Source organism: Mauremys reevesii, linkage group 1 (assembly GCF_016161935.1).
Source record: "Mauremys reevesii isolate NIE-2019 linkage group 1, ASM1616193v1, whole genome shotgun sequence".
NCBI lineage: Eukaryota > Metazoa > Chordata > Testudines > Geoemydidae > Mauremys > Mauremys reevesii.
The window spans coordinates 293,684,921-293,709,224 of NC_052623.1; the positions used below are offsets into that span (position 1 = coordinate 293,684,921).

At 38.2% G+C, this 24,304-nt stretch overlaps 1 protein-coding gene across 3 annotated transcripts in view; it reads right to left on the minus strand.

The window, feature by feature from the left end:
- Positions 1 to 24,304, minus strand: part of TRHDE (thyrotropin releasing hormone degrading enzyme) — a 312,690-nt gene that overhangs the window by 145,296 nt on the left and 143,090 nt on the right. For 2 of the 3 annotated variants that reach the window (XM_039520543.1, XM_039520542.1), the window contains exons 4-5: positions 12,016 to 12,170; positions 4,915 to 5,028 (exon numbers count right to left, since the gene is read on the minus strand). In XM_039520543.1, coding sequence (XP_039376477.1) covers positions 4,915 to 5,028; positions 12,016 to 12,170 — 269 coding nt within the window. The remainder of the gene's footprint in view (positions 1 to 4,914; positions 5,029 to 12,015; positions 12,171 to 24,304) is intronic. The other variant, XM_039520544.1, reaches the window with a different exon arrangement.

The window sequence follows — 24,304 nt, forward strand, 5'->3', positions numbered from 1 at the left end:
TTCCTCTTATAACAATCATAAAATCACATAAGTCATTGTTTCAACTTTCTGGACATTCAACAATGAGATTAAACAAAACTTCAAAATGCAATATCTTGGGGCAGAAAGGGTTAGCAGCAAAAAAGGGAAGAATAATGGGTTAATTAATATGAAACTCAGTGTTTACCTTAGGAATAATACCCAGCAAGAGGCTAAAATTCACCTTCTTAGAAAAGAACTGAAGGTATTGGGACTGATAATGAGGATGCTCAGCTCCCTGATCTGCCTGTTTGCCATTAGTATGACCAAGGAAGCACCTTGCAGGACAGGAGTTTAAGAAAAGCCCCTCCCGGAGATTAATAGAAAGGTTCTCAGTAGACTCTTAAACATGAGAGACTGGCCTCTGTAGTGACAGTGATGGGAGGAGGAGATGGAAAGCCAGATCCACTATAAATGTGAAGCAGGTAGCCCACCACACTAAAGAAGATTGTACAGGAGGAGACAAGGAAGAGAGCAGTTTCCTCAAAGGGGTGGATAGAATACGCCAGGCTAAACAGCAAGGATTCTAGAGGCCTCAAATGGAGTCCTATCCAGGGGACCAGTTCCACACAGGATGTGGCATGCCTCAGAAAGTGAAGAGTAGACCAATTCAAAATATGGGGAAGAGGCAGAACCTGAAAGAGATAATCCAGAGTAGCCTGAAGTCAGTCCTGGGAAATGAAAGCTTTCATCACTCTACTAGATATCTTGAGTGGTTTAGCGCTCAGCAGGAAGGACATGGTGGCTCGAATTTACTACAGCCACTGGGGCCAGTGTGGAAGCAGAGAAGGAACATGTCTGCTACTGTAGGTTGGCTGACTAGCTGCAGAAGGGGACAGGAACTGTGCTGCCTGATTCCAGAGAGAAACAGGAGATTGGGGTAGAGAGTGACACAGTAAGGCAGGCAAATTTCTATACATCTTGCAGTCTATAAGGATTATGGGTTCTAACCCATGTGAAAGGCACCACTCCATGGGCAGAGAGGGAAATAGTGTGATGGACTGGAACATTTCTGTGTCCATTTATGTAATTTTAACTGCCAAGATATGTCAAGGACGGACCAAGAGCAGCTGGTTGTAATGCCTGACACATTCCTGCATGGGTAACACAAGACTCATCAACTGTGACTGTTTTCCAATCAGAGGTCTACCTCTAGGACAATGATTTTGCTATAGGCTGAAGGAAACTGATTTGCCCAGTTTGGACTCCAAGTGGGCTGGGACTTCCTGTCTAAACTCCTGATGGGAGTTCTAAAGCTGAGCAGTTGGTCACCTGAACAAAAGGGGAAGAAAACTTATTTAAGGACAGGATCTGCTGCAGGCTCCCTTTTTCTCAATGGCAGACCATCATCAGATATCAGGAGGATTGTACGGATGCAGAAGACAGGAGAAGCCTACCCACTTGGCACATGGAGAGGGCATAAGGACTCACAAAAAGGGGTGAGCAAAGCCTCAGGGTAGAGAGCAGAGAGCGTTTTGTTGTTTTCCTGAAGAACTATAATTCTATGCTTTGAGAGTAAAAGTTACTGCACGTTTAGGAACGCCTATACAAAGCCTGTTTCTTTACTTTACTTGCCACGTGGCCCCCAAGGAGTTAAACTATCAACCAAAGCACTCCATAGCAAGGTGGAGCTTGGTAGGGGCAGGTGGGAGAAGGAGAGGGACATGCATAAGTGGCTGGAGAGGCTTAGGATGTGAAAGCACTTCTTTCAGGGACAAGGGCAGTTGGACTGTAGAGTTCCAAGGAAGAGGGCCAGAAAAGAGGTCTGCATCCGAGGAGACTGGTGACCATCAACTAGGGGGACTCAGCCAGGTCTGTAACAAGATGGATTGACAAATCCAATCTCAGAGCCTATAAAGACTGGTGACACAGCTGGCTCCTTAGGCGTCTCCCCATATAGAACTCTGAAAGACACAAAGGGCTCTTTGCCCATCTTGCATTTGCAAGATCTTCTTATCCTTTCCCTCTCTTCAATTCTGCTTCCTTCTTCTTTCCTTTCATCTGTCTTTTCTTTGATCTTGGGTCTAGAAGGACAGGTGGTAGTAGAGTAAGAAAGAGAAGGAGTAGGGCAGGACTATGGCTGTATACCGTTAAGTATAAGGAAGCAAAAATGAAGGAATGGACTCAGACCTTGTATATGGAACTTGATTGAGAGATTTCTTGACTCCATGCTTTTTTATAGGTGGAGCCTTTATGCTGATGGTCCATGAACGATTGATGATATACAACAATGTATTTTTTTCTCCTAAAGCTAAGACTTACCTTCCTGCCTTGAAGCCCATCTGATCAGTATCTATGATACATGGGATGATGAGATTACATTTGAATGCAAGAACTATAGCAATGATTTAGTATTACAATAGACATATGTGATTTAAGCCCTGATTTAGCACCTTTTAATTTTTAATAGAAGGGTGATGAAGTATGTTACAGGCATCATTTAATTTTGAGGTATCTTTGCAAACATATACAGAAGTAGGAGAGGGCTTCTGCTTGAAAAGCTTTATAAGAATTCACAGAAAATATGGCAGCACAGGAAGATTGATTTGGTTCCCTGTTTTTAACCTCTGGGATGACAAATCGTATTAGAAATTGGCTACTAATTGTAAATTTAAAAAGTGTAAGTTATTTCCTACAAAAATTCTTTGGTTTCCTGTGTTAACTGAGGGCTAAGCAGTAGAGAGTGTTAATGCATACCACTGCTAAGGCTATCTTAACAAAATGTACTGACCTTAGTCTTTTATTGGTGCCTAGACCAGTCCAAAAAGAGATATGATAGCATATTCTGTAACAAACTGGAAGGGAGTAGTATTTGATACTTCAGTCCCCAAGGTTTGAGGATTAGAGGAGGATTACAAGAGTAAAATTTCAAAATTGTAAAAGCAGATCAACTTTCTACCTTTCCCCATTCTTTGGGAAGAGACTGGATTTTATTATATTATTTTTGCCACCAGTTTTCTAACTATTTAGGTGTCAGTATGGTTATTTTGGTATCTAAGGCTAATGATATCAGAAGCCTCATGAAAAGTTTATGTCAACTCTCCTTTTTCATTTAAAATAACTTGACAGATAGATATTTTCCAGGCACAGCCATTTTGCTGTTATTAATTCTAATTCATGCACTGCATGTTTCTGATTTCCAAGGTTTAACTGTCATACTTTGTTCAACCCACATGCATTTTGGTTCTCCTGTATGTCATTTGCATAACACTGAATATTACATTCACTCCACAGGAATTCTCAAAAAATATTCTCCATTCAAGATGACTTCTAAAGCAAAGTTATTCTGGATTTGTTAAAGTGATTATGTGGAGAACAAATGACTATGATGATTCAAAGATAAAAAACAGTGTGTGAACATTGTAGTCTATGACATTTCCCTCTGCTAAAATCATCAAGAGCTGCCAGATTCCATTGCATTTATAATTAGAATGATTATATTGTAATTCAATATGTGTTCTTCAAAAAGAGGAAGAAAATGAGTTTTATTACACCCAAAGCTAGGTGAACCCAACAAGCTTACCTATGTGAGGCAGATGTCAGTTCAGGTATAGATTTATTTTGCTTTTTTTATTTTATTGTATAATACAATATGTATTTATTTTATAATACAATTATAAATCAGAAATGTTACACCAAAACAAATTAAACATGGCACAGAATAAAGAAATCAGACTTCAAACAGAAATGTCCCTAAACCCAAAGAGTTCCTATGTACAATTATTTAAGAGTTTGTAGTTTATTTAATTCTTGATTATTACATCTTGGATTTACTTCACAAAAAATTGTTTTGTCACGTCTTGAATTTAGCTCCGTAGTTAACTAAAACTATTGAGCTAAATTCAAGACGTGACAATAACAATTTTAGAAGTTAATGTGCATGAGTTTAATGAAAACATTCAAATTACAAAATCTCAGTTTGAAAATCTTTATCCCACAAGCTGTATATATATAAAAAATTGTCACCTAATGATACCTAATACTATCAGCTCAAAAGAGAGGCAAGTTTACAAAGAATAAAAGAATTCATTCTTGGGACATTACAAAATAAACAGACACCCTGAACATGTTCACGGGGAAAGTATCTGCTCTTTTATGCTTGTAACTCTCACTAACTTTTACCTTTCCTTACCATTTAAGTGGTCAAGGTATTGCACCTTCTGATATTCAAGAATAAAATAAGATATAAGTGGGAATGACCTAGGCACTTGATCTGCAAACAGAGGGACTCAAAAGGGATGACCCAACTTGTACTTCCTGGCTCTTTCACCAGTGGGCCAATGGTTGCTACACATGTTTCAGAAGACAGAAGTTGATCCTATAACTACAGCTATATGAATGCATGTGACAAACTGTGCTCCACACTTTAAGTCCTCACTATATAGATTAATATAGACTGCTAGATGCCCAAAACAACAATACCATAACAGATAATTTAGAAAAAAAGCATAATATTGCAGTAATATATTCAGTTTCAATGTATGACTTACCTGAATCTTCCTTCTCTATTTATATTGTTATAACTAAAAATGCAATGTTCTGAGAACCTCAGAAAACACTATCGAGATCTTTCATTAATATACAGTTTTCAGAAATGGTTGGTGTTCAATCACTACTATCCTAGTATGAAATGTCTTTGAATGGAAAAGTGGCAGTTATTTTAACATTTGGTTATGATACACAAGACCTTATTCATTTTGTAATAAATGGCAGATTACACTCTTGGAATGCTATGAAATGATTTCACACCCACTGATTTTGCTTTATTGGACATCTGATACTTGCTCACACTATTTGGTATTCTTCAGCAGACCCTGACTGTAACATAAGCAGGAGTATAACAGGAAAACAACCTTTCAGTGGAGTATCCAAACTAATGAAATAGCATGCACTTACCATATTCCAGCCTGGGTAGAGGTAGTCTGTCCCAACAAATTCAAAATAGTGAGCAAAACCTTCTTTTAGCCATACATCTTCCCACCATACTGGAGTCACAAGGTCACCAAACCACTACAAAGAAAGTCCAACCAAACAACATAAAATGTTGTTTACATAATGTGTGATTTGTACACAAAACCACCATTACTAGGTTTATTATTAATAATAATGACAATATTTTACACTTATATCACACCTTCCATACAAAGATCTCTAAATGTTTTACAAAATACCAATGAACTAAGCTTTACCTGTGAGTTAGGTAAGTATCAGATGAGGAACATTAAGTGTCTTGTAGTAGGTTGTACAAGACATCTCTGGAAAATTAGGAACAGAACCTAGATCTCCCAAGTTTTAGCCTTTTTCGCTTTCTGTTAGACGGTCTATTCAGATCAAGTTTGTTCACTGGAATAACATTGGGAGCCCACTTTTACAATGGTGCATGAGTATTTGACTGTGTGATACTTGCTGATGTTAATGGGAGTTGAATGAGTAAATCATTGTGCACTACTTTGAAAATATATCTCAATGTCTCTGAAGTATTTTTTTCTGAATGAATAACCAAAGTATGTCTCTGTAAACATCACTGGTAGCTTTTTTATGCAATTAGAAAATAAGGTGAAGCTAACATAAGAGATAATTTTGAACTTTGCGTGTGGTCACAAACTATTAAAATAAACAGAGACAGAACAGCAAATGGATATTCTAGAGAGAGAATGATTCATGTGAGATTACAGAATCAGCTACTGATGCTGCAATTAGAATGGTGAGTGTATGAAAAAAAAAAGAATTGGGCAGTGATCTATTTGCTTCCAAAACTATGGGTTTGTTTGGAAACTATCATTTGGGTATGAATGAGCTGCCTTACAATTGTGCATCACTATTCATGAAAAAGGAATGGTGGTGGAATAGACACAGGTATAAGTGCTGTGACTGGAGATTGTGGGTGCAGTGAATAAGGGAGGCAGTACCAAAGTGCATACCAAAGAGAGATTAACTTTATCAGATTGGCAGTATTGGGCTTCAGTAGCCAACAGCTAGCACCTGAATGAGTGAAGATAAATGTAATGAAGATCTAGGAAGAGAACTGCAGATGGGGTTGACAAAAGTGATCTTGATCATACTTTTTATGCCAACTGAGACTGAAATTAAGAGAACAGTTAACGGAAATCCACTCATCAATTACTCTTGTTATTATTTACATAAATGCCGACAATATGCTTAGCTATCTACAAGACCAATAAGGCAGTCCCTGTCCCAAAGAACTTACAGTTAAAAAGACAGATAAAAAACACACTGGAAATCCATATGCACACATAACATAGTCGCAAACTCTGGAGACTTAAGGGAATATATTTTGACCACAAACAATTTATGATGAAAAAGGATGAAATAATGGGTGATAGGTTTATATTCATATTCGTATTTATATCCAGCAAATATGAAACAAGTATTAGAAATAGGAGGGAGATTTTGTTTAAAAAACCCTAGGGTTGGATTCAAGTTGATAATATTGAAATACCATTACATATTTTCTTATAATTCAGGATGGATTAATAAAATTTTAGAAACATTGGGATGTTATTGATTAAAGTATATATAAAGTAAAAGTAAAAGTATATAAAAGGCAGAAACATAAAAGTAAAAGTATATATAAAGCAGAAACATATTTTCTAATATATTCAAAACATTATTAATCATGATATAGCATCTCCTTTTTTACCCAGTCTTACTACTGGGAGTTTTTCCTGTTTATCAAGTAATAATTGCAATAACAGGATTATAGGTACTCAGTTTTGATCATCCAATAAAGAAATATTTTCTATAGGTATGAAAATAACATGTGATATTTATATGAAATGTGGTGTATTTTCTTAAACATTCTTGTGGATTGTCAAATGTCAGAAAGATCGCTAGACCTCTAAAAACATCAATTAATAAACACAAATGTAGGAAGGTGATATTACTTTTCCAGTTGTTAGATGTCTGATAGGAAAACATTATCCTATTAGCATCCTATAGTTTGTGATTTTTAAATTGAAATGAGCAGGAGAAACAAAGATAGAATGAGATTTAATCAGAGGGAGGCAATTTAATTTTTTTATTAGAATATTGCCACTGCTTGAACTGAATGAAGATTATTATTTGTGGGACTTTTGGAGGAAAAGATTAGTATGTACTGGTTGAGATAAGAAAAGTGCTGAGGATATATTTAATAAGGGTGGGGAAGGCTCTGTGTACTTCTTACATGTGTACTGGAAGCATACCTTCTTTTCTCTTTTTCCTTTATGATTATTGAACATTCACAGTGGTTTGGGGATTTTTCTTTGCCTTCCTTCCTCTGATACACGTTTCTGTTTAAATTATTCAGTTATTATATTCTGTTTTGTTTTTGATCATTTTGATCAATTGTCATCAGATATTACGTTTCTTCAATTCATCTGATTTTCTTCTATACAAAGGGTGAGGTTCTGACCGATCTGTAGTATTTAAATATTATGGATCACCTACCCTGTTTGAACTTCTTTAATAATATTATATTTGTATGTGATGGTGGGCAACTAACTTAAGTTGACATCAATATCTGTGCTACTGATTAGTTTCCTGTTCATGATCTGTGATCAGTATGATTCTTTCTCAGATAGTGGATTTGTTTGGATCTGGAGCAAATGCTTTTGTGTGGAAACATTATGTATTTTTCCACTTGTTGTTATGTATTTATTTAATTATATACAAAAATATGTTAAAAGAACAGGAAGTCTGAAATGTCAAACAATCAAAAGTTAGGAAATGAGAGAAGTGAAGTTACCCATGGAATCTTAATCAGCTCCCCTCATGCATACGTATTATGACAGTTTTGCCAAGCAACACACAGAAGCCAATGGCAGAGCACAGAAATAGAGTGAATTCTCCTGGATCACAGTCCAGTGCCTTAAATACAAGGAAAAATTTTTCTTTCTAAAACCCTCTGCCTCAATTCACTGTCCATCCCCAAAACTGAATGATGTCGGGGTCGTGTAGGACAGCACAGTGTGAGGACACGTAATTAAAGATGTATATAAACGCAAAAGAGGACCCAACTAAGGTTGCTTAGACCATTTTAATTCTAGCATTTCCTAATTTTTGAGTGCTTAGTTTTGTAACCTTCACATTCTTTTAAGAGATTTTTTTTAAAATGCATTTGCTTAGCTTTTTGAAAACAGAAAACTGAAAAAGGTAACTTCTATCGTGTTTACCCCGGCCACCTTTCAGTGCAGGTTATCAGCAGGATTTTAACACAGGACCTTTAGCTCTGAAGCACAAATCTGGTAACAGCAATGGGTTGTTAACCTCTATGCAACCCAGCCATTAGAGGATGACATAGAGCATACTTTCCCAGTGGCTTACCTAAGAGATAGAAAAATATTTTGAATGCTGGGGATCAGGATTCCTACTTCTGGAGGTGAATGTGGTCTAGAAGCTATAAACGGCACAGCCAAGCTCACAGATCTGGCACATCCACTCTATAAGGCAAAGCGGCTAAGTGGATGAGACTTATGTCTGCCACATCAGAGATGTGGCTTTTACTAAGTCTGCCAGAGGTAAGGTTGTGCTTCCTCTCAGGTATCCTATCTGCAAAATGGGGATGAGAACTTACTCAAAATAAAAACTGTGAAATGCAATGAATTATTAACAGAACTCAGTTGAAGAACGTCTTCATGCAGGCCAAAGGGTATTTTGCAGCTTCTGTGTCGACTGTGTGCCATCTTGAGCTGTGTAGAGTGCTCTGCGGGGCCTAAGAATATACTAATATAAGCAGGTCTGAATGAGTTCTCCCCTGACATCTAGTGATGCACTGGGGGAAAAGACTTTAGGAGCAGATCTTATTGCATAGACACACCTACTCTGCCTAGGTGTTCAGCAGACAGACATACTTTGCCAAAGTGGTCAGTTTTGGTTTACAATTCACTTTAGCACTGAATGCTGGGGTAATGAAATGTTATCCTTATTATATAACAAAGAGCAGCAGAACTACACTTAGCATGCCCTGACTGGGGGGCGGGGGGTAACTCTAAACTGAACCTCACTTGCTAAGGAGGGGGTAGAGATCTCACTGAAGATGAGAGGGGATGGGTATGAGTGTTCCCACCTATTGGTGTGGATGCTGCCTAGACAACATTTGACCTGTCCCTCTCCAGTGTTTAAAGGTGAGCTGATTGGATTCAATTTAGAGTCCTTGTTTCTGTTCAGTGATTACCAGAGCTGAAATCACTGATGAGCAGTTCTGGTATGGAGACAGTGTTTCAGTGGGAAAAAAAATGAAGAGGCAGCAGAACAGAAGTTCCCTGCTACCCAGTGAAATCACTAAGAGCTCGGTTAAGTGGGGGGACCTCCGAACACGGCACTGCAAAGGAGGCAGTGAGAGGCAAGCAGCAGCAGCAATAGAAGTGGCAGAGATGTGTTCTGGCAGAGATAGCAGCAGAGGTGGTAGCAATCAGCCACTGGTGGCAGAGATAACAGCGGCAGCTCGTGTCCCCTTTTGCAGGGTTGAAAGGTGGACTCATGTGAATGCACCTCTGAACTCTCAACCAACTGTGAGTGGGGTGCAGTGGAGGAAAAGAGAGGAGTGGCATGTGAAAGGGACATTTGTTCAGACTTTCACACCACAAGGTGGGAAACTTAGGCAGAGGACACTGACCAACATAATGTGGAGTGCATGTTTGCTTAAGTTTACATGCTTTTGAATCTGGTAGTGGTGTTTTCCCAAATTAATTCTGGATTCCCTTTCCTTTTTTAATAAACATTTCCTTTTATTATACACTGAGTCAATGCTTGTGACTGGGGAAGTATCACCTCTTAAAGTCACTCCAGGGTGGTTTCAGAGTAGCAGCCATGTTAGTCTGTATCCGCAAAAAGAACAGGAGTACTTGTGGCACCTTAGAGACTAACTAATAAATATCTCCTGTCTGTGTGTTCCATTCTATGCATCCGAAGAAGTGAGCTGTAGCTCACGAAAGCTCATGCTGAAATAAATTTGTTAGTCTCTAAGGTGCCACAAGTACTCCAGGGTGGTGTTGAGTTTTCCCAGATTACAGGGTGGGAACTCAGTCCAGTTCTGTTCTGTATTGTAAAGAGAAACCCCTAGCTATTGAACTCAGCACTTGCTGCTGCTGCCTCCACCTGGCAGAAGGATTACACTAAGAAAAAAGCAAAATGAAGCTGCTGAATAAAAATGGTAGAATAAATAGTCTGAGAACAGATGGTCTTATGGTTAAGGCACTGAACTTAGGCAAATCATACTCTCTGTGCCTCAGTTACTCATCTACTGAAAAGAAATAATACTTCCTTTTTTCTGTTTTGTCTACTTACACTGTAAACTCTTTGGGGAAGGAAACTCTCTCTTATTGTGTGTTTGTACAATGGTGCCTCTAGGCACCACTATAATAAAACAACAAACAATGATGTGGGCTGGAGGGAAAGACTTATAAGGAAAGAGTAAAAGAGCTAAATACATATAGAGGCTTGTTCTCATTTACACGAAGACCACCTTCACCTCACTCTGGCAATGTAAGCGGGCCTTAAAGTAAACAAATTCAGTTTTCACCCCGCTGGCATTAGTGTAAATGAAAATCAGGCCAATAAACTTAGCAAATTGTTGATGTGATAATTTACCACAAACACTTTATGTATGGATCAGCTTGGAAAGAGCGCAAACTATCTAAAGTGGCACAAGGGAAAACTAGAAGTAATTAGAAGAATTTAAGAAAAAGGAAAATTTAAGCTAACTATATGGGAATAATTTACAACACTGAGATTTATTGAATTGTAGACTAGTATCCAAGGGCAGCGATGGAAACTCTATGATTTCAAACATTTAAAACAATACTGGAAAAAGCATAGGGAGGAATCCTATACTAACAGATGGGATAGACTAGATGACCCAATATGTGTTTTCTATCCCTAATTTATAAGGTTCTATGATTTTTACACTCTATTGTCTACTGCTTTATTGTACTAGCTAATACAGAATTTGTTACAAAGTAAAGGATCATACTGAGATTATATCAGCAACAAGCTCCAAGAAGCATATTATGTTTTAGTTGAGGACTCAATTTTTACCTACACTTTCAATGTGAAACACGAATATGAACTAAACATTATAATTTCCAGGTTTACTTATCAGAATACGCAATACAAAGTTACTATTTAAATGTTATTTTTTATTTTGAAAAAGTACTAAGAATGTGCATGGCTTTTTAAAAGATCCTGTGTAAAGTCACAGATGTAAGCCACGCTGATTACACAGTAGGATTTCATTCATTTTAACCCAGAAGCTATTATTACGCCTGTTACCAGCGCAAGAAAGGGTTTCCTGTCCCTGTAGCACAGTTCTTTAATAACATTTGCATGCAACTCAATATTACTGAACACTTGTAATGTGCTTAGTTCGAGATAAGAATATGGAAAAGAGAAATGTGAAATAAATTGTAATATGGGTTTATTGCAAAGTTTCCTAATTTATACAAGAGTTTCAATACACACAGAGACAAAATATCCATCCTTTGTGAAAGAGGGTCAGTGGCAAAATAAAAAAATACTGCTTCTTAAGTATGTGTGTGTTGGGAAAAGGGGTCTATCAAAATGATTTCAGCCAAGGCATATTTTGACATGAACATCAACTCAACCTAAATCTGCTACAGTGCTGTAATAAATCATTTGATATGGCTATCAATGTACTTACCATATATATACACACAGCACCATCATAATAATCAGACGAAAGGGACAAGTTTGCTACAATATTGGTTGAACACAGAATCCAGGGAGGCTAGTGAGTGGCAGCATTCACAACCTAAACTCAACATTAGAAAGTTTATTCATTCCCACTCATTTGCTCTGTATCTGATTTTTCTGGATTTCTGCATTTTAGTGACATATCTTAGAGGTCTCCAAGTTATTTTCAATTCAGCTATAACAAATGTGTGCAGTTATTTGTGTAAGAATATCAGCTTTGAAATAGAATACATTTGATCTCTCAGGCTTGTACCAAGTTCTCATAATTGATTGCATGTCTCATACCTGGTGGCATAGTTCATGTACAATAACCATGGTGACATCCAGTAAGTAGGATATAGAAGAAATGCTTGGATCTAGCAGTATTCTTTGCTCCACAAAAACACTTAGTCCCCAGTTCTCCATAGCAGCATATGGATGCTTAGGCACAGCTAATAGATCTAGAAACAGAACAAAATGTGTTTTAACTTGCTTGTGGAAGCTATTATGCTCTAAAGTTATTGTAAGCAAAAGCTATAAACCATTATTAGGAGTGTTTTTTCTTAATAACATCTGTGTAAAAAGTAAGCTGTTCATTTGAGTTCTCCCCTTACAATATTATCTATAAAAATCATTTTAATAAGCATGGTTTTCTTTCGTTCTTACTTATTTGTTCTCTCATATCTTACAATTTCCACCTGCAACAAATCTTGAACAAAGGTATCAATGGAAAAGTTATGATTTGCTAAATATGATTATCTTGTTTATATGCATGTGTCATATTTGCATTTGAAGTTATGAATATTGATGATGTACTTGTATCTAAAACATGTTTGTTACTGGCTGATACACCCCAGATAGAATTTACATTAGGGCTAGACAGCTATGTGTTGATGGCACATCAAGGACATGCCACTCTCATAATGGACCATTGAAGAAACTTGTCCTATCCAGACACCTCTTCCTGAGGATGCTTCAAACAGCAGGGGTTCAATGGCCACTCCCTGCAATTCAGCAAACTATGTTGGGCCAGTAACTTCCCAGGCACCTGGGCTGTGGGCTTTGTTTGGGACAGTATATTTCCAGGCCCATGATACAGGATATAAAAGACACTTGAAACATCTCCATTTTGCCTCTCTCTTGCTCTAATTCTCTGGACTATGGATTTACAGCTAAAAGAAGCATCTTGAACTATGAACTGAGGACTTTCCAATCTTTTGGAAGTTACCAGAGAGACTTTTGCAAATCAGCAGTCTATTCCATCACTGCTACAAATCTGATACAAGGACTTGGTAACCATTTGTATGTATATGACCTATTAGCCATTTATAACTCTCCTCTTTTCTTTTATTCATAGATCTTTAGTTAGTTTAGGATTGGCTGACAGTGTGATATTTGGTAAAATCTGAAATACATACTGATCTGGGGTAAGTGTCCGATACTTTGAGATCAGTAAGAACCTGGTGAAATGGGTTCTATATTACTACATTAGATTGGGTCATCTTACTATATTAGATTGGGTCATCTGGATGGGAGCCAAGGGCTGGAATGCCTAAAGAGGACTGTGTTTGGCTTCTGTTTAACCAGTGTGGCACTGCAGAATCTCTTTTGTTATGGGTTTGGTGACCCTAATTATAGAGTAAACCACCAGTTTTGGGGATGATATGCCTTATTTCTTGCAGTCTGCCCTGAGTGTGGCATTCTCAGTGTTATCTATCCCAGACACCAGAAACTTCACCGGTATGTAGAAGTAGCTATTGTAATAACAAAAGGTCTACCATTAAACAAACAAAAAAGTGTGACTCAATACTCCTAGACCTAGCTGCTACAGTAACTTTAAAATAACATTTTTCTGAAATATTTTGAAGCGTACAGATCGTTTGGAATCACTACAGTTAGTTATAATTGACATGAGAAATGACAAATCTCTGTCCATCATGCAATGAAGGAATAAGGATAATATTTTTTAATTACAGGTACAAACAATTGAGCCAAAACAGAGAAACCAAAAGATCCTGGGTGAGATCCCAGTGAGAGTGGTGAAATCCAGACCTCACTGAAGTCAATAGCAAAACTAACATTGACTTCCAGACCCTTCCAATCTATTGGAGAACTAACTGCTTTGCTAGCAGCAGGTAGATTGTTAATGACAGGACAGCAAAGTATTTATGAAGCCTCAAACGACTTGCATGTTAAAAGTTAAGCATGTGCGTAAGTGCTTTATGGGACTGACAAAGTGTTAACATAACAGTAGAGTGCCTGGGGCTCACGCTGGTTTCCAGAAAATATTGCTATGTTAATACTCTTGGGTGCCTCTGTGTACTCCTTCCCACCCTAATATGGGTAATTTCAGAAGTCTTTCAAAGCCCATGGACATGGTAGTAAAACATCTAACCTATCATAGGGTACACCCTCAGTGCTTGGAAACATTCACATTTTTCCTAACTGAAAGGGATTGGATCCAATGCACACTGAAGTCAATGGAAAGACTCCCACTGGTTTTGATGAGCTCTGAATCAGGTCTACTGGTTTTGATGAGCTCTGAATCAGGTCTACTGGTTTTGATGAGCTCTAAATCACCTCCACAAAATGAAGGACCTCTTTAATTGTCTTCCTCCTCTTGGTGGTTTGCAACTGCTGTTTGATAACTAGACTATTCTGTCAAAAAATCTGAGTGCCAATGGATAAGTGATATTTTGCAATGGGAGATCTTGATTCTGTAGATTTTGTTATTGCTACTCACATAACCATTGTCTTTGAATAAAACTTCCAGTATATACTTGATCTTGTGACATAAGAAAAGAATCCATATCCATAACAGGGAATTCAGTAAATTAAACATTTGGTTCAGGAGCCACAGTGTTTCAGGTTCAAGTCCCAACAAAAGAATCTGGTTTTACTTCTTATTACACCAATAGGAAATTTGGGAAGGCATATTGTGTTGCTGAAGCTGCCATCCATAAGATTCCTTCTGTATTTTTTAAGGAACAGGGTGAGACACAGTTCTATCTTGACTTAACACAACAGCAAAAAAAGGTGACGATGCCCATGTTTTGATAGAAAGACCTTTCACATGTCGTACTGCTAGAGACAGTTTTGTACTAACCACAAAATGTGAGCTGCTGAATATATAATAGCTACTGTGTATGGTGCATCCAGTTATTCCACTATCTATTTAATTAAATTCTTTGTAAAGCACTTGTGAATGTTTGATTACGTGGAAATCGCTGTAGAAATAAAAGTGCTTGTTATTACTGGCAGAGAATAATATCCTCATACAACATAAAACTGTTACTTGAGATTTCCTGATACAGCAGTTCAGAGAATCCTATGTTCTACTGACATAATAGAGGGCTTCCACCTCTTAACCTTCACAAAGACTAAATTCATGACTTAGAAGTAAGAACTATACAGTCAAAACAAAGTCACAAAAAATGAAATAAAGGAGAAAAAGATGCCAGATCTTGACACTATAATGTACTGCACTGTCGAATGGTAAAAATACAATTATTCAATCACAAGGAAACCATTTGGATGTGTTTGATTAACATTCATCTCTCTGAGAGTCTGATGGAAAGCATTCTAACAGTAAAAACTGCATGTAACACCACAGAATCTTATTTCCAATTATTTAATTGTCTTCAGAATTATGTGAGTTAAACATTAGTATATAATTGCCTGATCTTATTAGTGATTACAGTCATGATACAAAATAGAAACTGTCAATTTAACATTAAACCGTTTAAGCTGGTCTTAAAAATCCTCTACCCAAAAAGTTGCATTCTTATCCTTACCTACAATACTTACACTCACACTCCTCTGATTTCGATTTAATCTGAACAAATAATGGTGCTTTTTCACTTTTCTCATTTAATTATGCCAAATATGACACCCACAACTGAGAAAGCATGAGATCCTCGTTCCTGCACAAGTGAAGTCAATGTGAGCAGGATCAGACTCCAGGTGTGCTTAACTGGAAAGCAAGATTCCTGTCCCTGAACAGGAATGCCCTGCATCTGGGACTTTTCTCCCATTCTTCTGACAGTCTCCTACATTCTTCCACTAACCCATCAGCTGCTCCTTTCCCCCCATCAAGACATTCCTTATCCAATGAGAAAGTCGTTGGAGATACTTGTATACATTTTTATTAGTGTTATATCTCTCTCTGTGGGTTTGGTGGTTATTTTATTCCTGAATGAAAAGTTGCTAAGAGTTAAATCCTGTAGGAACTCAAAACAATGGCTATGGACAGAATCCAACTGCCTGGAGCTCCGATGGACAATACCAGAAATCCACTGCTGAGGATGACCTCTACCCCATCTGGAGAAATACATAAACCATTTTGACTAGGTTCAGGAGGCCTGCTCAAAACCTCAGGAAAGCTTTTCAGGTGGGAACTTTCAAACAAAGGACCTCTGAAGGGATAAAACACAGCTGGTGTCCTGGGACAGACAAACACTGACTGGTGGGTCTACCAGTCTGGGGAGGGTGAAAAAAAGAGTAAGAGAAAACAAAATCTATACCTATCCAAGATGCTATACTATCTTCCTCTGGGATGCAAATTTACTTCAAGCCTCTGGTGTCAATTTGGCAGCTCTGGGACACTGCTACTTGTGCATGTCCAACAGGAAGTAAAATCTTAACCCCCAAACCAGCTATACAAACTCTTTCCTCAACCTTTTTTGAAATCTTGGAACAGGTGAATGTAAAAGGTAAAACTGCTCTCACACAGCTTTAATTTCTGTGGCCAGCATATATTAGCAAATCACCCTAGATCTCACTGACTTTTGTAATAGCACTGGTATTCTTCACCAGTGTACCCCATGTCTTAGTCATAAATTGGTCTTTTTTCCACAGTATCAGGTATATAACACATGTATTTATTATCCACATGTTTTCCTGGAAATTCATCCCACTCTCCAAAACTGTTTTGAGTTAATCTACATTCTTCTAGTAATATTCTGCTTTCATTAATTTTCTTGGAGGAGTCTTCTTTAGCATTACAGTTTCAGAGACTTGCTGGTAGCATCTATTGCACTTCTCTCACAATAGTTATGAGTGATTAAGAGAAAGGGAGACTAAAAACAATTTATTCTATTCATGCTATATGAAACCCCAAGTATAGCTTTGCCCTTTGCCAACTGCGCACATTGCAATCAACAACTTTCTTAATTCTCTGTTCAAAGCTTCTTGTAATGTTTTATATGAAGGTTGCTGTCAAAAAAATTGTTTGCAGAAAGGATTTATTCTGTTGAGACATTTCTGCCACCCAGTTCCCATTAATCTGAACCATTCCCTTGTACTGCTAATTGGTGAAGGATGCTTCTCTGTAGCAGAATACCTTTTAATGAGCCACATACACTTTAAGGGACACCATCAACTAGAAAAAGTCACAGTTCTGGCTGAAAGTGTTGTGCCCACTAAAAATTACAAGTAATACTTAAGATCACTATACCAAGAAGTTAGTTAAAAATATTTCTCTCTATTGTTTCAGTTTGTTTACTCTAACAAAACTCTATCAGCAGGCAATTCTACTTTTCATCTTATAGAATCATAGAATCATAGGACTGGAAGGGACCTAGAGAGGTCTCCTAGTCCAGTCCCCTGCACTCAAGGCAGGACTAATTATCTAGACCATCCTTGACAGGTGTGTGACATTCCATACCTTGGGGGAGCACCCTGTAAACCGCCCCCCCCCATATTCCTCAGCTGTATATAATTGCGATATTACATATAAAGCATGCCTTGTGAGGTATCAGGGGAAAGGTTATGATCTCCTGAAAGTCATTTCTCTATCAATATAAGTATATCATTAATGCATGTGAAGTTATGAGAATTGTGTTGTATGGTTGTCATTAAAATATGCTGTAAATTGGAGAATCAGCCAGACATTAGCTCCCCAGAGGCAACAGCAAGGAAAGCAACCAACGCTCGGGCAGGGTGTGAAACAACCCATTAACAGCCACTGTCCAACAAGAGAGCTACAATTCAATGATGCACCTGCATGAGGCCACATCAGGGGGATTGCTCAACCTTGCCTGGAGACTCAGCAATGCACCCAGACATGTCTGGACTTGTTTTCCAAGCCCATGGACTGAGGGTATAAAATTGAACACAGGAGGCCCATGCTGAGCCTTTCTCCTTCACTCACCTACACTGCAAGCAACAAGGACACTCTGAAGACTCGAACTGAGGGGACTGGCCCAGATTTCAAGGGTGAAATCTGTATACTATGAACTGCAATATCCAGTGGGGTGAGAAAAACTGCTTAGTCTAGTTGTTGCCCAGTCTAATAGGGTTGAGAGTTTAAACTGCATGCTTATATTTTATTTCTGTTGGTAACTAACTCTGACTTTTTGCCTAGCACTTAAAATCTATCTTTTGTAGTCAATACATTTGTTTAACTGTTTATCTTTACCAGTGGGTTTGCCTGAAGTGTTTGGTAATCTGCTCAGGTTTGCAAAGGCCAGCGTATGTCCACTTTCCATTGAAGAAGTGGTGAACCAATTAATAACTCTGCACTGCCCATCTTGAGCAGTGCAAGACGGTATATTCCTGAAGTATGGTGCTGTGTGCTGGGAGGATTTGGCTCTGGTGCCTTTCTCTGTGTGATTCATGAGTGGCTCTAGGAGCATTCATGCAATATAGCTTGGTGCAGTGGGGCTCTACATGCTGTTGTGCTTAGTGATCACTGTGCCTGGAGGGGCTTACTGCTTGTCACTTGTCACTAGCAAGGCATTGTGAGAGACAGCCCAGGCTGGAGAGAGTTCAGGGGGCACAGAGGTCCCACAGTCCCAGGCTGAACCTTGGGGGGATCCTGTCACAAGATGTTTGTCTAACATATATATATAAATCGGTTGCCCCCTTTCTTCTAAACAACCAGAGCCTAATTGAAAGCCCTCTAAAGTCAATGGAAGGACTCCAATTGACTTTAACCCAGGATGGATAAAAAAACAATTAAAAAAATAAAAATCACATTGCTTTTAATTAAAATCGGATTCTTTGATTATGTAAATTATAATCTATTTTTATTTTTAAAAATAAATGTGTTTACAATAAAATCAAAATTTAATAAAAATAAATTAAAGCCTAAACTTATTATAATCTCTCAAAACATTTAAATAAAAAATAAATATGCTGAATCTATTAGCCACTATCAAAAACTCTGAGTTAAAAGCTGCTTTTCTATATAAAGAAAGAATTGGGGGTAGGGGGTGGGGAATCTAACTTTTGAGGACAAGCTTTATAAATATGGCAAAATAGGTCATACACTATATTTAAGAGCTTATTTAAGAAAAATAAATTATATATGCTGTTATGTGTTTAATTTAATTCCAGTTACCATCTTAATGCAGCTTGACACAAACCATGAGGAAAAAGTTAATTATCTAGTAGATAAGCAATATATCATTCACCATTTTCTAACATACATGCAATTAATTAACAGGAATCTGAAAATATTAAGTCACATGGTTGCTTAAATAAATATATATAGTTATAGTGTTGTACCCTCTTGAGTAGTAAGAAGATGTACCAAATCTAGTGTAAAGGCTCTATTTAGTTATAAATCAACATGTTTTAATGGGGTTTAATGAGAATGCATCTTTCTTTAGAAAGTAACAAGTACAAATGGAAAAGGTGATTAAAATCAATTTAAATCAAGGCTTTTCACTTGGTGATTTAAATCGCCTTGATTTAAAATCAATCCATCCTATTTCAACACTGCAGCAGAAAAGCACTTCTAATTTTTTTTAAACAAATTTAAAAGAATTGGACAAACTGGCCTGCATTTTCAAAAGTGACTAGTGAGTTTGGGTGTCCAACTTGAGACACCCTTTCAAACAGGCCTGATTTTCCAAAACTACTGAATACCTGCCTTCTGAAAACCTGGCCCCTTTAAGCTGTCTCAAATTCGGCACCTAATAACTGAGGTACCCAAAATTATTAGTCACTTTTGAAAATTCAGGCTGCTATTTTAAGGGACTCCTGATGCCTTTACTTGAAATACTATAAGCATTCAAACTCACACCAGAGGATAATCATATTATTTGGTGGCTCTTTGAGTAACATTTCTATCTATCCACACATTCTTATTTTGCCACCCATCACCATATTATCTGAGTGACTACCCTAGACAACATTCTTCTATACATAAGATATGCACTGAAAGGATATATGGACATAAGTCTATGGAGCTAGCATAAGGGTCTCAGTCTATATGCCATTAGTTCAGTCAAAATCAAATAGCTTGTTGCAGACCCTGAGGAAAAATCACTGACACACAGCAGTTTATTGTTGATTTTTTTTACTGCTTCTTATTGCACTACAAAGTATTACCTAACATTAACTGGCATAAACAATGGCAGAGATTTTCAGGGAGCTTTTGATATAAACAGCAGATGCTTAATGCAATGTGAATGTTAAAGTTCCCAAGAGGAAAAAAATGATGGAGGGGGAAAAAAAATCTATCAGAAGAAAAATAAGTAAAAAATAAGTAGTAATTGGAAAGAGAAACCATGATACCATTTCAGACTAGTGAGACTTGACACTTAGTGAACGCCAGTATACAATTTAAGAAACCAAAACAGCAACCCATTGATTTAGTATTTGACATGCATATTATTAAATGACTTTAGATTTTTATAACCCTGTCCATAGATCACAGCTTTACATTTCAAAGAGCATCAAATCATTCAATGCTGAACTGAAAAATGAATTCAATGTCCCATTAAAGCTGAATTATGTATCATCTTGGTTGTATTGATTGGAATATGAACAGTCTTTTATTTTAAACAATATCTGAACATATATTATGAATTGCTGTGTAAGAGTGAGTAAGAAAAAGTATCTTCCACAAAATTTCTAGTGAAGAAAGGTATTATAATGGTTTATATAAAAGTTTCTCTCCTTTGAATTCTACTACTTATATTCTAAAAATTTTTCTTCAGCATACATGAGATCAAAGAATGACACACAGACAGAATGAACACTGAGGCAGAGACTGAAATGAACTTAGGCTTTTGCAATTCCAAGTTATGCTACCAGTAAATAATGTGCATCTGCTATGACACGTAAAACACTTATCAAAAGAAGAAATATACTCTTATTCCCAAATATCTGAAAAGGGGGATTTTGTAGCCTTCAGAAAATGCAGTTTACTAAAATACTAACTACTACATTTAGTAAATACTAAAAGCACTGACATGATGGAAAATTGCCAACAGCCATTTTCCTAACACCACAGTTAATAGAGCATGAGGATTCTATAGCTCAAAACAACATGTAACTGATTACTGAATACTTCCAGTATGAATACTGTTATAAAGAAAATGATCACGTCCATGCCACTGCCAAATTCTATCTTTCCACAACAAATCCAAGGAACAAAGCTTGCACAGAAAACATCAGAAATCCATATTATTTAAGAACTATAACAATGAGGTAAAATAAATCCATAGATCTATGATATATGATATAAAACCCACGTGTACTATAACAATAAAGAACATGTGAATATTTGCATCTGGAAATACTCTATGTCAAGAGTTGAATTAGTTTTGGGATAAAATATTATCAATTACTATCAGTACAGTTGAGATGGTAAGCAGGAGTGAGGTGGGGGAGGTGGCCCGTTACTCACACCACTTCTAAAGAACTCCATTTCTGCGATGTCATAATATCACAGCTGGAGAGAAAGTAACATTATAGCCAGTCATTTACACTGGACTCCTGAGGTCAATGGGCTTGTGTGGGCTGTGGACATATTCCTCCACTGTCATCTCTCTTCTTGGCTCTTCTAGTTGACAATGAAAAATAGACAGCATCATCTTGAAACAATTTCACTTAATATTGAAGCTGTCTCATAGGATATTTTTAAAGTCCTACTTTGATTACTCTAACACCGAAATTAACCTTTGTTTGATGTCTTGATGGGAGTTCTTTAATGGAACTAAATATAATCTAGTGCAATAGTAAAAAACAGATACATTAATAAAACTGTGCTCTCCTGTTGATTCTTAAGTTATTTATGGAATTTAAACAGATTATATTATTAAAGCTCATTTTAAGCAAGTAATTATTCATTGATTTTGTCTTTAACATGAACGCTAAATACCTTTCTGTGACATAATAGAACATAAGTTTAACTCTGAATTGCAAAGAAATGCAATCTGCAATTTAATAATACAAGGCTCAATCATTAAATCCTTACTTGGGACTATAAGCTCCCCTCTCGTACAAAAGCATGAGGTAGGGTTGCCAACTTTCTAATCGCACAAAACCAAACACCCTTGCCCTGCCCCCTCCCCTTCTCCGAAGCCCTACTCCTTCCCTTCTCCGAGGCCCATCCCCCACTCCCTCCATCTCCCCTCCCTCCATCGCTTGCTCTCCCCCACCCTCACTCACTTTCACTGGGCTGGGGCAGGGGCTTGCGGTGCAGGAGGGGGTGAGGGCTCCGGCTGGGGCGCAGGTTCTGGGATGGGGCCAGGGATGAGGAGTTTGGGGTGCAGGAGGGGGCTCCAGGCTGGGGCCAAGGGCTTTGGAGTGTGGGAGGGAGCTCCAGGTTGGGGTACAAGAGGGGGTGAGGGCTCTGGGCTGGGGGTGCAGGTCCAGGGTGGGGCCAGAAATGAGGGGTTCAGGGTGCGGGAGGGGCTCCAAGCTGGGGCCGAGGGGTTCAGAGTGAGTGAGTGAGTGAGCTCCAGGCTGGGTCAGGGGGTGGGGGTGCGGGCTCCAGGAGGGGGGTTGGGTGTGAGAGGAGGCTCAGACTTGGGCAGGGGATTGGGGTGTGGGAGAGGGTTCAGGGTGCAGGCTCCAGGTGGCACTTACCTGAGGCAGCTCCCAGAAGCAGCCAGTATGTCCCTGCAGCCACTAGGCAAAGGGGTGGCCAGAAGGCTCCATGCACTGCCCTCACCCGCAGGTGCCATCCCCCACAGCTCCCATTGGCTGCAGTTCCCGGTCAACTTCTGATATTTCTGTACCTTAAAAGCTCTATCAATATAGAATTCTTAGTTGTTCTCTGTATCAATTTACTTATTATACCACTTTGCCAAGTCAACGGAGGCTGAACAATTCACCAGATTTGCATAGCTATATTTGTATTATCTAATATGTTAAATGTTTGTTTGAAATGAAATAGAAATATTCTAAAATAAGACAGCTAGCAAAACTTCCCAAAGCTGTAAACTGCATGTGAACTGATGAATCTTATTGTTCTGAATTAAATTTTCTGCTAGTGTGAATATATTTATCAGACCATACTGTGGACAATACACAGGAAACCCCACAGTGTATAAATGAAAGTTATGCTTTGTGTCTTGGTTGCAGCTTCAGTACATTTTACTTCACCAAATTCAGTGACAGCAGGAGAACTGGGAGAGGTGACTGGAAAACTAGAGGAAGACAAGATAGAAGAACTAAGAGAAACAGGCTAGAGGGATACCGGATTACAGCTGAAGAAACTAAGATTCACTGCAGACGGAACTGAAAGATACTGTCACGGGATACTGAGAAATGTGGCATGAGAAACTGAAAAATGTTGCCACAGGGCTTGAGAGACATGGTTGAAGTGAATGAGAAACACTGCCAGGCAATCAGAGACAAGACTAAGACAGGGAGATGAAAAAGTTGGCTGGACCCGCTGATAAGTGAGGCCTTAGAAGCTGAGGAAACATTGCCAACACAGAGATACACAGGGAGCAGCTCCTTGTGAAAAAGAAGGAGAAGATGGTGATGCAGGAAGAATGTCTGGGCTTAATTTTAAATACAGGATCTATTTTCACTTGTTTGGGGATATTTTGTCACAACACACCTGCTGCTCCTCAGCCCCTCTCAAACTAAAGCATTTGTACGTCCTCTATTTATATAACAGGGTGAAAGATAAATCCCCTTGAAAAATCCTATCATTTCCACTGCTCAAGTGTAAGTGTTGAAGTATCAAGCTGATGGTACACAACATGCTGAAATAACATGTTATTTCAATCATTTCTTGGTTATTAGCTAGACATTTTAACACTTTAAATGTTTTTCCCTTCTACCTGTTCAACGAGCGTTAAGCCAGTAGAGCAGCAGAGAATGACACAGGAGCAATAGAGGCCAGTGTAACTTTGGAAGAACAGAGCAAGTGGCTTCAGGATTACTGGAGGGAGCAGCTGTACCAGTCAAAGCAGTTTTGGAGAGCCAATTACATATCAAAGGAGTGGGAAAGAGAACTTCAGGGCCACATGAGGAGCTCAGAGCACCGCAGGAAGAGCCAGGAGAATCAGAGCAACAATGGAAAACCAGGAGAACACTGTAAAAATGTTTGTAAGGGAGTTTTCAGGTTGTACCCCTAAGGGAAGCTAATCATCAACAGGAGCTCTTACTCAGTATCTTTCTGCTTTGGCTTCAGTGGGTTTCAATGACCTCAGTTTTTAGCTACTAACTGGTGGTACCTCCATCTGACTGTTTAAGGAAATCAGGAACCCTACCATACCTCCCTATGTGGTTCAACTATACCATACCCAGTACTTACCCCATGACTAGCCTGATACCTCATACATATACTTTTCTGACACTTCTGTGGGTGAACCAACATTCAAAAGACACATTATTTGCAAGG